Source organism: Centroberyx affinis, unplaced genomic scaffold (genome assembly GCF_046629955.1).
Source record: "Centroberyx affinis isolate AG114_WGS23_722 - 3 ecotype Tasmania unplaced genomic scaffold, CSIRO-AGI_Caff_v1 ptg001163l_1, whole genome shotgun sequence".
NCBI lineage: Eukaryota > Metazoa > Chordata > Actinopteri > Beryciformes > Berycidae > Centroberyx > Centroberyx affinis.
This window is the reverse complement of record NW_027279694.1, coordinates 63640-76574: the sequence shown is the minus strand read 5'-3', so window position 1 is coordinate 76574 and position 12935 is coordinate 63640. Positions and strand designations below refer to the sequence as shown.

Sequence of the window (12935 nt, the reverse complement as noted above, 5' to 3'; positions counted from 1 at the left end):
GTACTGACCTTTGATTGACTGGCGGTCCAAGCTGAATGTCCCCATAATTCAGAGGAAAGAAAGTTGTCACGCTTAGATTTGTTAAGTGAATTTCAGTGTCATAACCTATTTATTCTGACATAACTCTTTGAAACAAGTGTGTGCTGGCCGGAGACTGCCCACTATTGTTGACACACTGTAGCCTGTTCGAATCGACTGTGAATTAAACCACACAAAGCCCACTGGCACCTTGCAGACTGAACGGAGCAGAGCCTTGTAAAACAAACAAACAAGTGAGTGCTGTGTTCCCTTCGCAGCTCTCCAGGCCCCAGCAGTAATCCTGACTGGACCATTATACACTAATGGGTTTGGCATGCTGGTTTGAGGTGGGCTGCCAGGTCTGCCCAGCCAGATCCCCCCTTTTTCACCCAGCTGAACGTGCGGGCCTGGGAACCTAACTGCTTGAGCAAGAGTCGGCCAGGGCTCACAGCAAGGAAAAAGAGTGTGCACAAGAATAATATCACAAAAGATAAACGATGTCTTCTTTTTTTGTTATCATGATACCTCACGGATATGATTCTGAAAAATATTTATAGCATATGCATTTCGGCTTTGAGACCTTGGATCTTGAAGAGATTTTACGCTCTCTAATTGACACATTTCATGCCGCGGTGCTTGATGGAGTTTTTGAGGTCAGTATGTGGGGTACTCCCATCGAGCTTTACTCTGGGCCATGGTGTCCTTGTGGCCTGTGCCATCACCCTGAGAGACTGACAGATCTATCTCTGGTAGAGAGAGGCCTGCAGGAGTCATACGCTGGGCCTCTTTTAGGACGGGCTGAGTCTCCCAGCAAACGTAAAGACGACAAATCCCATTGGTCACACTTCAGAAATTGGAGGAGTCTGAGAAAGGAAAGTGTGAAGAAAATGGGAGGGGTGAACGCACTGTAGCTAGAGTGCAGATACAGCAGTGGTGTGTGACATATATGCATATCATGCGATCATATCTGTGTATGTGAGTATTTTTGTGTGCGTATAAGTGTGTTTTTGTCTGTGTATATATGTGTGTGTGTGTGTGTGTGTGTGTGTGTGTGCCTGTGCGTGCCTCCGAGAGAGAGAATGAGCGAGAATGTGAGAGTTTGAGCATGCCAAACAGCTTTTAGGTGTGCGTGCGCTAATCTATGCATACACACAAGTGTGTTCCTCATTCCCTCCACACGGCCCCTTCACTTTGGCAGCCCACCTCAACAGTTCCCTCCAGCGATGACGCAAATGACCCACACTGACTGACCCCCATGGTAAAACCTGTAAAACATTAGCCAGCATGAATAAGAATGACTCTCCATACTTTCCTTCAGCGGGCGGGCAGGTTTTTATACGAGTCGTCCCACAGGACGGCTGCTGTGCTTGGGGTGTAAGACGTAGAGGAAAAGGTGGGGCAACATTTTCATGGTCACCTGGACCAAGAGCCAGACAGTTTGGGTCAGAGTTGGTGTCTGCCTGGCTCCTAGCCTTTCCATGCTCCACTCTTACTGTTATGTACTGTACACACACACACCCCCATCAATGCTCAGCACTTCTCTCCAATATCAGTTTTCCTTTACCTTGTATTCTTATTGCCTTGTATTCGATTAAATCAGGGACAGTTTATGAAGAGATTTTCCACGGAGGATTTTACAGTTTAGTCAGTGAAAATGTAAGAGAGAGAGAGGGAGAGATACAGATAGAGAGGAAAAAAATATACACCATGGATAGAAAGAAGATTCACACTCATCCCCTGCTCATAGATTTCCATTCAAATCCTTTAGTAACACTAGCAAATTAGTTGTACGCTGTGTGTGTCTACAGTTGAGAGTGAGATAGGTAGATAGATAGATAGATAGATAGATAGATTGATTGACCGGGGTCTCAATTAACCAATGTTCTTGCACTCAAATTCAATTTTTGCAATTAATGAAAAACTTATTTTGATGTTACAATCAGCAGATTACACTGCTTTTCTCAAAAATGTTTGTCTTATATCAAAAGAAAATTTCTCCCATTATCCAAGATGTGGAAGCTCTAGATGTAATTTTCATTTATTTTATTCATTATACTTTTCAACATGATTGTACAATAGATCATGCAATCCTCCAGAAAGGACAGATAAGGCTCCAGGAGAAGGCATCTATATGGTTCTAATCATGAGAATACCTCCACCTGCAGGTGCAATACAAGATTACACCTCATTTCACAGCCTTAATGAGTAGCAGCGCTGTGGCTGTAACTCGTATGTAAGTGAGAACAAGGATCTTTGATTGGTGCCGCTGTCCCTGACACTGTCCTTACAGTTTGGCCGCTGTCATTTCTGAAGCCTTCAGATGCTGAGACTAGTAAGTGGGATCTGACCTACATTTTGACAGCTGAAGTGAATATGAGTGGAAGGATACCTGGATGAAGCACTGTAAACGTCAGGATATCTTTGACAGAGAACAATGATAAAAGAACAAAGGAGGAATAAGTAAGCAAAATATTCTGAGACCTCAGGGCAGTGGGTGCGTGTGTGTGTGTGTGTGTGTGTGTTTGTGCAAGTAGACATATGTGTGAATTACTGACTGTGTAGACCATAAGCGAGAACATGGTGAGTTTAATTGGACGGCGAGATGGCGAGTTCCCAGCCCTCCAACACGGCCTTAATTAGCCCAACTATACTGTAACATCAGCACAACATTCACACCAACAGCGTACTTTCTCTCTCTCTCTCTCTCTCTCTCTCTCTCTTTTTCTCTCTCTCTCTCTCTCCCTCTCTCTCTCCCTTCCTCTCTCTCTCTTACTCCCTCACTCTCTCTCCCCCTTCTACCCCTCCCTAAACAGGAGCTCTCTCTTCAGTGTCCTCAACGGACACTGAAGTTTGAGCTTTCCAATCTATTTGTCCCTCCTCCTCACCCAGTAAATCCAGCGCGCTAACTAGCTAGCAGGGCTACTAAAGATCCAAGTAGACACACATCAACTCGTCTGATATGAAGCCACTAATGAGGAACAAAATGGGATGCAGGCTGAGTGGGAGAGCTGGAGAGAGAGGGAGGCAGAGGGGAATGAAGGCCTGATCATGAATGAGTGATTAAGAAACATTGCTAGCAGTAATCTTGCACTGAGCTATATTAGGACAAGGCAGTTTCCGGTCTCCTTGTCACACAGATTTAGACAAGTGCGCTGTAGTAATGTGGAGTTACTTGAGGACAGAGGGCCAGACTCACCAAGGCTTCAGGTTGAGCTCTGTGAAAGTGGAACAGGGGGACTCGACTATGGGTGCTGCAGCTCACACCGAGTCACACCCACAGGGAAGTGGTTCTCAACTGGTTATTGGCGAAGGCCGGTTAAACAAGTAAGCATATTCCAGTAGTTTGTTTGTGCTTTGACACCATGGTGTTTACCCAGCACCTCAGAGGCAGGGCAGCTTGCTGTGGGCTGTGGCTCAGAGCCATGGTGGTGGACAGGGCATGGCTGCCCATTGGCATCCACACTGCTGCCCTCTTAACACTCTGGGTGAGAGGAAGACTGGGGGTTAGCTTGGCTGGCACTATGTGAGTCATGAGTGTGCAGCTCATTTACAGAGGGCTGTTGGCATGCGTGTTTGCTGGCTGCTTCCTTGTGTTTTGCAAAGAATCTGACATTTCCCTCTCATCTGCTTAGTAATATCCCTCTCATTGTTGAAAGTGGAAAAGCTTTACTGTTTGATTGATGCCTACATATGTCCCATATGTCCCATCGAGCTAGACAGTAAAAAACAACCTACAGCCAAGAGACGCTCTGCTCCAAGACGCTAGCTAAAATCCTGGCGTGCCTGTGGCGGGGAGCACTTCCTAAGTGGCCCTGAGATCACATAGATCCTGCTGGCACCTCCAGATCAGCTCCCTTGCATCCTGGAGCAGGAAAACCCCCCATCCCTGGTCCACAGGGCCCCAGCAGCTGCAGATGATCCTGGTGTTGCTCGTTTCAAATTGATTATGCCGAAAGTTTCCTTTACCTGGGCACACCTTCCATTGACACACAGCTGAACTTTGAACTAACGTCTTTTGTTTCTTGAGAATACCACTTTGTATCATAAAAGTACAGTAAATCTCCAGAATGCGTTCACAATGGAGCCAGAGTCCCATAAAAATGCCTTAGACCTTATTGAGTGTGTCATGTTACTCTGGTAGCTAGCGCCATGATTGAAAGACATACTTCCATTTTCAAAGACACAAAACATTTTTTTCTCCGAAGGACTGGTTTCAGTCCCCTATAAATCAAGACTATTGCTCTAAGTGATGGAAAGGCACTGCTAGACCTGGCTTATTTTGAATTATGGGGCCGCATAATGAATCTAGCAGAGGGTGAAACAAAGGGCATAACTTCTGCTAAGTTGTTATTTCTCCCAGTAGGTGCACTGGAGCTTTAGGACAAAAACAAATCCATTTGGAAATTTTACTGCTTCGGCTGTCTTATGCTGCCTGGAGGGTGTCCATGAAAAACCGTGAGATATCTAAGAAATCATTCATGTGTGGTTTTACCTCTTCAGACATAATATAGGCAGTGGGATGTCAGATGTTTTAAGTATAAGCTTAGACTGCTCTCTTACATCCTCCTCAAGCGATACAAGATAACAAGCCTGGAATAATAAGACTTCTCTGTTGTTGTTGTTGTTGCTTTGTCTGTTTTTTTCTTTTTATGCGGGATTTATGTAACAAGCTTGTACAGAATTTTTTTTAATTTTTTTTTTCTGTATTGTTGTATTTCTTTGTTTCTGCAGTGAAATATATTTTTTTGTTTCTGTGAGGATATTGTCTGGTCCCGCTGATTTTTATGACTTTCTTGATTTTGACTGTTGTTTTGTTTTTGAGACATTGATGACATTTATATTAATGTCACTTTTTTTTTGCAACACCGGTGATTAAAATTTGAGGACACCAAACTTTTTTCTTGTGCAACATTGATGATTGCTTTTTACTGATATTTTTGCATCTGGTGAAAAATGTTTGAGAACAGTGGCACCAAATAACTGCACACAGACACAGACTGCTTCCATTGTTTGGTTTAGTAAGTGAGTAACACAACACCCACATACGTTTGTTGATCAAACTTTCAAGCCAGTCTCAGAGGAAATGAGCTCCACTGTGGCCTATAAAGTCACTGTGTGGAAGAGGCTATCTGCTCCACTTGAATTTTATGCTCTGCTTTGATTTTGTGTGGGTTTTTTGTTTTGGCACTTCAAAGGGCGCATGTAGAATTCTGCGTGGTCTGGGTCTGCCTCTCAGAGCGAGGAGATGAAAGGTTGGGTTACGTAAGAGCGTAAGACCGAAAGGCTGTTTATGTGTGTGCGCCTGGAGAGCCTCACTGATACTAGGACCTTCTAATGGAGCGGGACTCGGCCGCGACCATGGAGGAGCCCGCTGCCAGCTCCTATACTGTAAAAGCAAAGCCCTGTCATCAGAGCAGTAAAAGAATAAGACAAACAGTTCACTGGCTGGCTGATGCTATCATTCACAGTAATTTACATCTCATACATCAACCTTTTACACAGCTGAGTGCTTGTTGACTTTCTTTTCCAACGGGCAGCAAGTATGGTCATTTTAATGCATGAGAAGGTACATGCTTGATAGAGCTTTAAAGTGACTCACAGATATTAGCATGCTGGCGATTAGAGTACCCAGGCTCTTTAAGCTGCAGTGCACAGTCTAGAACAGTAATTCTCAACCTTTTTCATATCAAGGGCCCCAAATGTAGTCCACATTAGGGCCACGGACCCCCATTTAATGAGATTTTGTCTCTCTGACCCAAATCTGAGAATATTTTTTATTGCTAGATATTATTTTGTCCAGAATTCCATAGCTATCTGTATTGTAGGTAGAGAGATAACAGTGAAATTATCAAAATAGTCATTCTTCTACATTCTCCAATTGTGTTAACGTCTTGTAAATGAAATAATGCTAAAGTTTAACAATTTTTCATTTTCTGGGGACACCCTGAAACCACCTCAAGGACCCCTGGTGGTCCCCAGACCTCACGTTGAGAACCACTGGTCTAGAAATGGACAAGAGGAGGAAAGACAAGAGGACAAGAGGAGGAGAAAAATTGAATCATGCTGACCCAACCTCAGCTGATTTAAATGTCAAACCAATCACTGGAAAAACAGTTACATTTGTGTGAGTGACTGTGCATTCCCTAGCTTGTGATTGTTGTGATGGTGATCTGGTTCGCGTAGTTCAACCCACTGCTGCCACAGCCTTGACCAAAGGATGACGTTCAGTCATGGCACAGAGCAGCCAGCAAGCCGACGCTGATGCTCTGCAGCTGATTACACTAAACTGACCTTACGATAAGGCAACAGGAACGGGAAGTCCACTATTGTGTTTGTTTAGAACTCAGCAGCACTGTGGGAAAACGCTCCACAAAACAGCACCGCTGTCCAGCCAGCCCCATAGTCCCGGCTACTACAACTCGCTGTTTCCCCAATGTTTCCACCCGCGGCATGACACAACTCCGCGACCTCCCCCGACACAGTAAATTACACCTGAATTATCAATATGGCTCTTATACTGAGCTCCCTGCCTCAGTGTGTGCAGCTGCAATTTGTCACAGCGACATGCTAGGTTGGGTCAGGGCTTCTCAGCGCCGGGGCAGAAAGCCCTAATCGAGGCAAAGGGGTTTTATGTTTACTTGGCGCTCCTGCAACGTGTTCACCAAAGCAGACAGCACATGATTGGTGACAGCGCTGAACTGAAGCGTTGGGTGACTCCCAGCGGCTTTACGAGGCCTGTGGGAGGACACAGTGGCTGGTAATTAGACAGCATAAAAGTCCTCAGCCTCCACCAGCCCATTAGGCAGTGAATAGGAACTAAAGTAAACCAAACCTGACTGTGAAATTGAATTAGAAGGCTGTGCTTAATGGAAAGTGAAAAACAGACAAACCCTCCAGCGTTTATGAGCATCTCCGTCTCCCCACCTCCTCGGCTCCTTTTGTCGCCACTCCTGCTCCTCCCCTTTTCTGCTATAGGACAGTATATCTCCATTATGGTTTTACCGTCGTGAGGAGGCAAGGCTGTTGTAAGATGCTAACAGGAACAGCATGCACTGTGGTTTGAATATGGTCTCTCTCTCTCTGTTTTTCCACAGATGCTCCCCCACTCAGAATGGGACCACAAGAGAGGCTCCCGAGGATCACAGGTTAGCGTTGTCCACAGAAAAGACACAGACCAACTGATAATAACAATAATGACAAACAGATGAAATAAAACTGCAAAACAAACAAGCACACACACATAGAAACACAAAGGAATTAACTACTGTGCTGTGTCACTGATCTCTGTGTCACTCGCCTACACACACCTTATAAACGAAGCAAATAGCAACAGTTCTACCACTAATAGGCCACTTCACCCACTCATTTCAGCCATGGTTAAACAGCATGTTCAAAGTTGTCACTTCCCACCGGAGTCTTTGTTGTACTAAAGGACGCAGGTCTGTGATTTGCCTGTAAGCCATTGCTAAAGCCAGTAAGGCCAGGGAATTGAAACTAGAAGAATTTGCAGGCGCAGGCGACACAGGTAAGGGCTCATAGAGGGCAGACACACATAGTCACATCCTTGAGATTACCTTACCCATCTTTTTTGTGTGTGTGTGTGCATGTTGGGGATTTGATGTATTGAGCTGCTATAGAACCACAGGGCGGGACGCCGGAGCACATGAAGAACAAACAAAGCCCCCGGCGTTGGCATGACCATATGTGTGTTATCTGTACTGCATGTTCCCCTATCAGAAGGATATCCTCCTCAAAGTGAATAGATGGCGCGTCTATGCTGACAATGTGTGCTCGGGTAGCAGTACATGCTGCAAAGTTGCGGTTGGGGGAAAATTAGGGGATTTTACATGAATAGCAATCATAACTGTACAGTGCAGGATATGGCTTGAAATGAAATTACACACTGTAGAATTTCCTAGAGATACCAAGAACCATATTGTAGTGTTATAGTATATTATTTCCTTGCAGTACTATCCTGCTGCACCGATAGCTGAGAAGTTTGAAATAGCGTACCCTTCTGACATATTGTCCAAGGCTCATATCAATTTGTTATGAGGGGTTACCAGGAAAACACATTGTTTTTGATTGATGCATTCCCTAAGCTGCCATTTACACTCAGCGGCCAGTTCAGTCGTTTTTTATTTGGATAGGTAGCATGGGTTCGTCAGTGGAATCTTGTAAAAGTCCAGAGACTGACAAGACGTGTAAGAAGCCGAGGCTTGTGTTGGCATCGCTTTCCATCTCGTGGCTATTTTCCTTTGGCTCTCCTTTCTTGGACCATGTTGTTGGTCGGAGAGGCTGGTAGCGCTTCACTACGCCATAGTAGCTCATAGCATGTGTAAATCACACACTCCGCTCTTTAGCTGGTGACCAGAGGGGGGGTTGATTGATTTCTACTGTGTCATATTTGCCAACATGCACACATTAGCAGCCTAATTTTCCAAACCGCATCTTTTTTTCCCCCGAAGTTTGCGGTGGATGTTTTAGCTTAGGAATCGACAGTGAAGTTATGTATGGAAAGAGCTCTTCAAATATTTGTATTCGACTTGAAAACACATTGGTTTTGGAACATTACCCAGGGAGATTATCGGAGAAAAGGGTGCTTGTAGGCCCAGATCTTGTGACTGTTATCCTAAATTACAGAAAGGCTGGAAGAGTGTTCTATGAGGCAGACAAGCCATGACACGGCAGTCATGTTGAGGAGTTGTCAAAATCGTCGTGGGCACTTCAAACACTTGAGATCAGCGTTTCTTAAATTGTGGGTTTGGGAGTTTAAAAAGGTCACAGGCCTTTTTCTGGTTGGTCCCTTCATGACGAGTATGTTTCCATTAAACTGAGTCCTGTGGCAAGACTAAATATTGCAAATGCTAGTCCTGGGCTGAATATGTTTAACTACCTTTGCTTTAGATCATGTCATCTGCCTGGGAAATAATTGGATCTGTCACAAACCATACAGCTGCATTAGCAGTTTTGGAGCGCCTACATTTTATGACTTGCAACAGTGAAACGCTCCTGGGCTGTCGCTCTGTCCCTGAGAGGAATTGAGGAACGGAACGAAATTCAAATTTTGTTTTATTTATAATACGCCTATTTGGTTTCGCAACATTTATAAAGAAGTGGCTGTAACCACTGCTGTACTGATGATGGATATATGTTTAACCACTTGTATCATATCGTAAACCATCGTTCACTCATCACCCAGCATAAGCCATCTGTTTTGTCTCATGTATCTCTCTCTGCCTGTCATTTTCTCTGCAGCTCTCGATTCTCTCTCTATCCTTCATCCTCCCCTCTCTCTTTGCTTCTGCCTTTCTATCTATCTATCTATCTATCTATCTATCTATCTGTCTCGCTACCTCTCCCTCTCTGTCTTGGGCCGGCTCCTCGGCTGGATTCAGACACCCTGAACACGGGGAAGGGAAAAACAAGCCTCTCCTTGGAGACGGGATGGCTGCATGTTAGGGGTCAATTGGACTGACCTTTCCCAGTAAATCTTTAATGAGGCAGTTATTCTTTTGTTTTGTTTTGATTTTTCCCCCTTTTAATAAAATATGGAATAGCGTGTAATTGTATCCTGGCTGCAGCCGAGGGTCTGGCTCAACACTGACCGCCTCAGACTTAGCTGACAGAGGGGATGTGTGTGGGGGGGGGGGGTCGGTTGGGGATGTTGGGAAGTGGGAAGTGCAGGGCTGGGTGTAGTTTTGGCTGTAGGAGTTGAGGCAGGGAGCGAGGAGTGTCTCAGCGGAGTTTTGTGTTACCATGTTCGGCCGTGATTCACACTGTATCACTGCTCTGTTTTTCTAAGCAGAGAACACCACCATCTCCCAGGCTCCTCTTCAGCTAATCCATCTAGACAGATACAATCAGGGCCATTACACTAACTGCACTGCCGCTGAAATAGAAAACCGCACGGTAATGATTTTTCAAACATGCTGAGAGTTTTGTGTAAATGAAATCACCCTTAGGAAAACAATGGATGTCTTTAAGTATTTTTTTATGTATTTCCATGACCTCTTGCTCAGCACATTCCTTCATTTGTCAAAGAGGGTGTGTGTATGTGCAAACTCACACATGACAACATATATGTGTGTGTGTGTGTGTGTGTGTGTGTGTGTGTGTGTGTGTGCGCGCACGTGTGTCATTAAGAGTGGGAGTTGCTTACATGAGGTTATATTGAGCAGTGTTTGCTCAGAGGATCAAATATCTTTCTCCAATCGGCCCTTGAGGGATTTGTCCAGTCTCTGGACACAGCATTTAACTCTCCTCTGTGGTACATTATGTTCTCACTATTGCACAATTTTAGGAAGCCCACATATCACTGGTGTTTTGCTTGGGGCTTAGAGGATTGTGTGTTTAGATGAAGGAGCTGAGAGGTTAAAAGTGCATGAAGTGGACCATCTTAGAAATTACAAATATGTGACCTCTCCGTTGTTGTATTCCATTAATTATCATCATGAGACAGAAGGATCAGCATTTTGTCTTTTGCAACAAATACCGTACATCTGTCTTCAGCTGAATTATTGGCAAATAAACATGTGGATGTAGCAGTAAGACCAACAATCATATTTCCATTACTCAATGTTGTTGCAACAGGAGATGCTGTGGTTTGTAGTGAATGATTCACATGAGAATTGTGCACACACACACATACACACACACACACACACACATCCACGCATACATACAAACACACACTTGGATACACACACTTGGATGCACATGCGCATGCCAGTATTCGCAAATGATTGTCAGTGCTGTTTTTTTACTTGAAGTGTGGGTGTGATTTAATTCAATTCATATAGTGTCAAATAGGTTGTTCATCACAGAAAAGCATTCTAAATTAACTTTTAAAATAGTGTAAACTTTCTAGTCCAAACCCCATTCATCTGGTACGCCATTCAGATAAAACCAACATGAAGAATTATTTGCAAATACTATTTACAGCAACCAGAGCCATAGACACAGTTCACTAGGGCCCCGAGTACAGAGAAGCTGTGTGGACAAATAACTTTTCACTCTTCAGGAATGATTGCTGGAGTGTTTTGACTGGCCCTCAGTGTGGTTTACATTAACTGTTGCTTGGGTGTTAATCTATGGTGCGTCTATTGACATACTGTTCCAAACTCTGTTCACAGGGGCTATTAAGACCATTGATCACGTACACTGTTGTTATTCATTGTGAGATGTCATAACAGGATGTTCATGCATGGTTTAGCATACGTCATGGCTTGTTAGAGGGGTCACAAAAACAGCGCGTTGACGGTTGTAGGCAGTAATATTTTTATCATATGTACGTTAACATGAGAAGCAGGCCTGGCCACTGGTTTCAATCCCTGTCTGGGTGATGAAAGTGAATGAGTAACGCTCTACTCTCCCTCAACAACTACTGTTAATGTGCCCTCGAGCAAGACACTTAACCCCCCAGAGTTCAACTTAGAATGGATATTTAACGACTCTAAAATTCCAGTGTATAAACTAGCCTGTGTTGCATATTGTATTTATGGATGAGACCTCACAACTAACTGATAGAAGCTTTCCTATAAATGTATCCAGCATTTGTAACACCAAATGTAACATGGAAAAAAACAAAGCAAAACAAAAGCCTGAGTGGAAATTCAGTAGGCTGGTAAGTCTTTCCATTCATCCATCTTGCCAATAAATTAATCGAACTTAATGAGGGATTGTCAGCTTGCCACTTTGCCAACATGCAGGCTAGGTGCTGCCGGCTCGTCATGGGCATCAGCTGTGTGTTTGGTGCCTTTAAAAATGAGTCAGCTCAGTCCACCTTACTTGGAAACGGAACAAGATTGATCGATCATTTTCAACCCAATGAAACTATTGTTTCCACTATCAAAGAAATAACATTTTAACAACCTTTTTGCTTTGCACTCCACACACCTCTCTGAAAAAAAGAGCATGCTTAGTAAAAGGTTAAAAAAAAATAGAAATCACTAAACATACTACATGCTGTATATCACATCACTGGCAGGATGAAATACACTGACTTTAATCATGGAACGCAATGTGCTTTACAAACACAGAAGATGTGTCTAAGTCCACCTTGGTCCTTTCAGAAAGATCATTGAGCCATAATTGAAGAGAACTCTGAAGCAGTCCATCATAACATCTGTCCAAATACTCTTTTCTGTAATAGTGCTCCTTCCCAGACAGGGGTCACTCTGTGGGGCACATATGAGATCTCCCCTGTCAGACATCTCAGAGAGAAGCCTGCTGCTGCAGAAGTGGCTGTGGCAGATGAATGAAACTGATCATCTAACGTGGCAGGAATTGCTTATATAACCTTAGGATATTATGTGACTTAGTCACAATTTGATATTTTACAGGATGTCCACTGATGATGCTTCAGTTTTAGGTTGCAGATTGTTGGAAGATAAGGGGAATGTGAACATCATAGTGTGTCTGCCAGAGGACCCCAGCCAAAACACACGCTTTTGATGGACACACAGCAATTTAAGCCAAGGATGACCAAGACTTAAGCGTTCTTTATCTTGCCCTCCAGTCAGATTTGTTTAATAGTTCAAAGCTCTAACATCTTATCCAACAAACATTCCATAGATAGGTCCAGAGAGAGGATTTTGAAAAGTAGATACTGAATAATTATGTAGCCATATCTTTAGTTATGGTGCACCGATAACGCAGTGAGATAACGGCTGGTTTACTGTAGCAGACCGGCAACAGTATAACCACTTTTTGAGGTCAATAAGAAAAGTAAAGATTCGGTGGAAGCAGGATCCCCACTGCGCTCCAAAGCTCACGTCTCCAATGCTACCCATGCACCTGGAGCCTTTCTCCACACTTTATTTTTCATGTCACATTTTGGGCATTAAGTAGCTTGCTCCCAGTGCAAAATAAAACACAACACATTCATCATTCCCTCCCTTTTATGGCTTCTCAGA

At 43.9% G+C, this 12935-nt stretch overlaps 1 protein-coding gene across 1 annotated transcript in view; it reads left to right on the top strand.

Annotated features, from left to right (window-relative positions):
- Nucleotides 1–12935, top strand: part of LOC139648148 (cGMP-inhibited 3',5'-cyclic phosphodiesterase 3A-like) — a 64228-nt gene that overhangs the window by 24385 nt on the left and 26908 nt on the right. The window contains exon 2 of the mRNA XM_071524185.1: nucleotides 7113–7163. Coding sequence (XP_071380286.1) covers nucleotides 7113–7163 — 51 coding nt within the window. The remainder of the gene's footprint in view (nucleotides 1–7112; nucleotides 7164–12935) is intronic.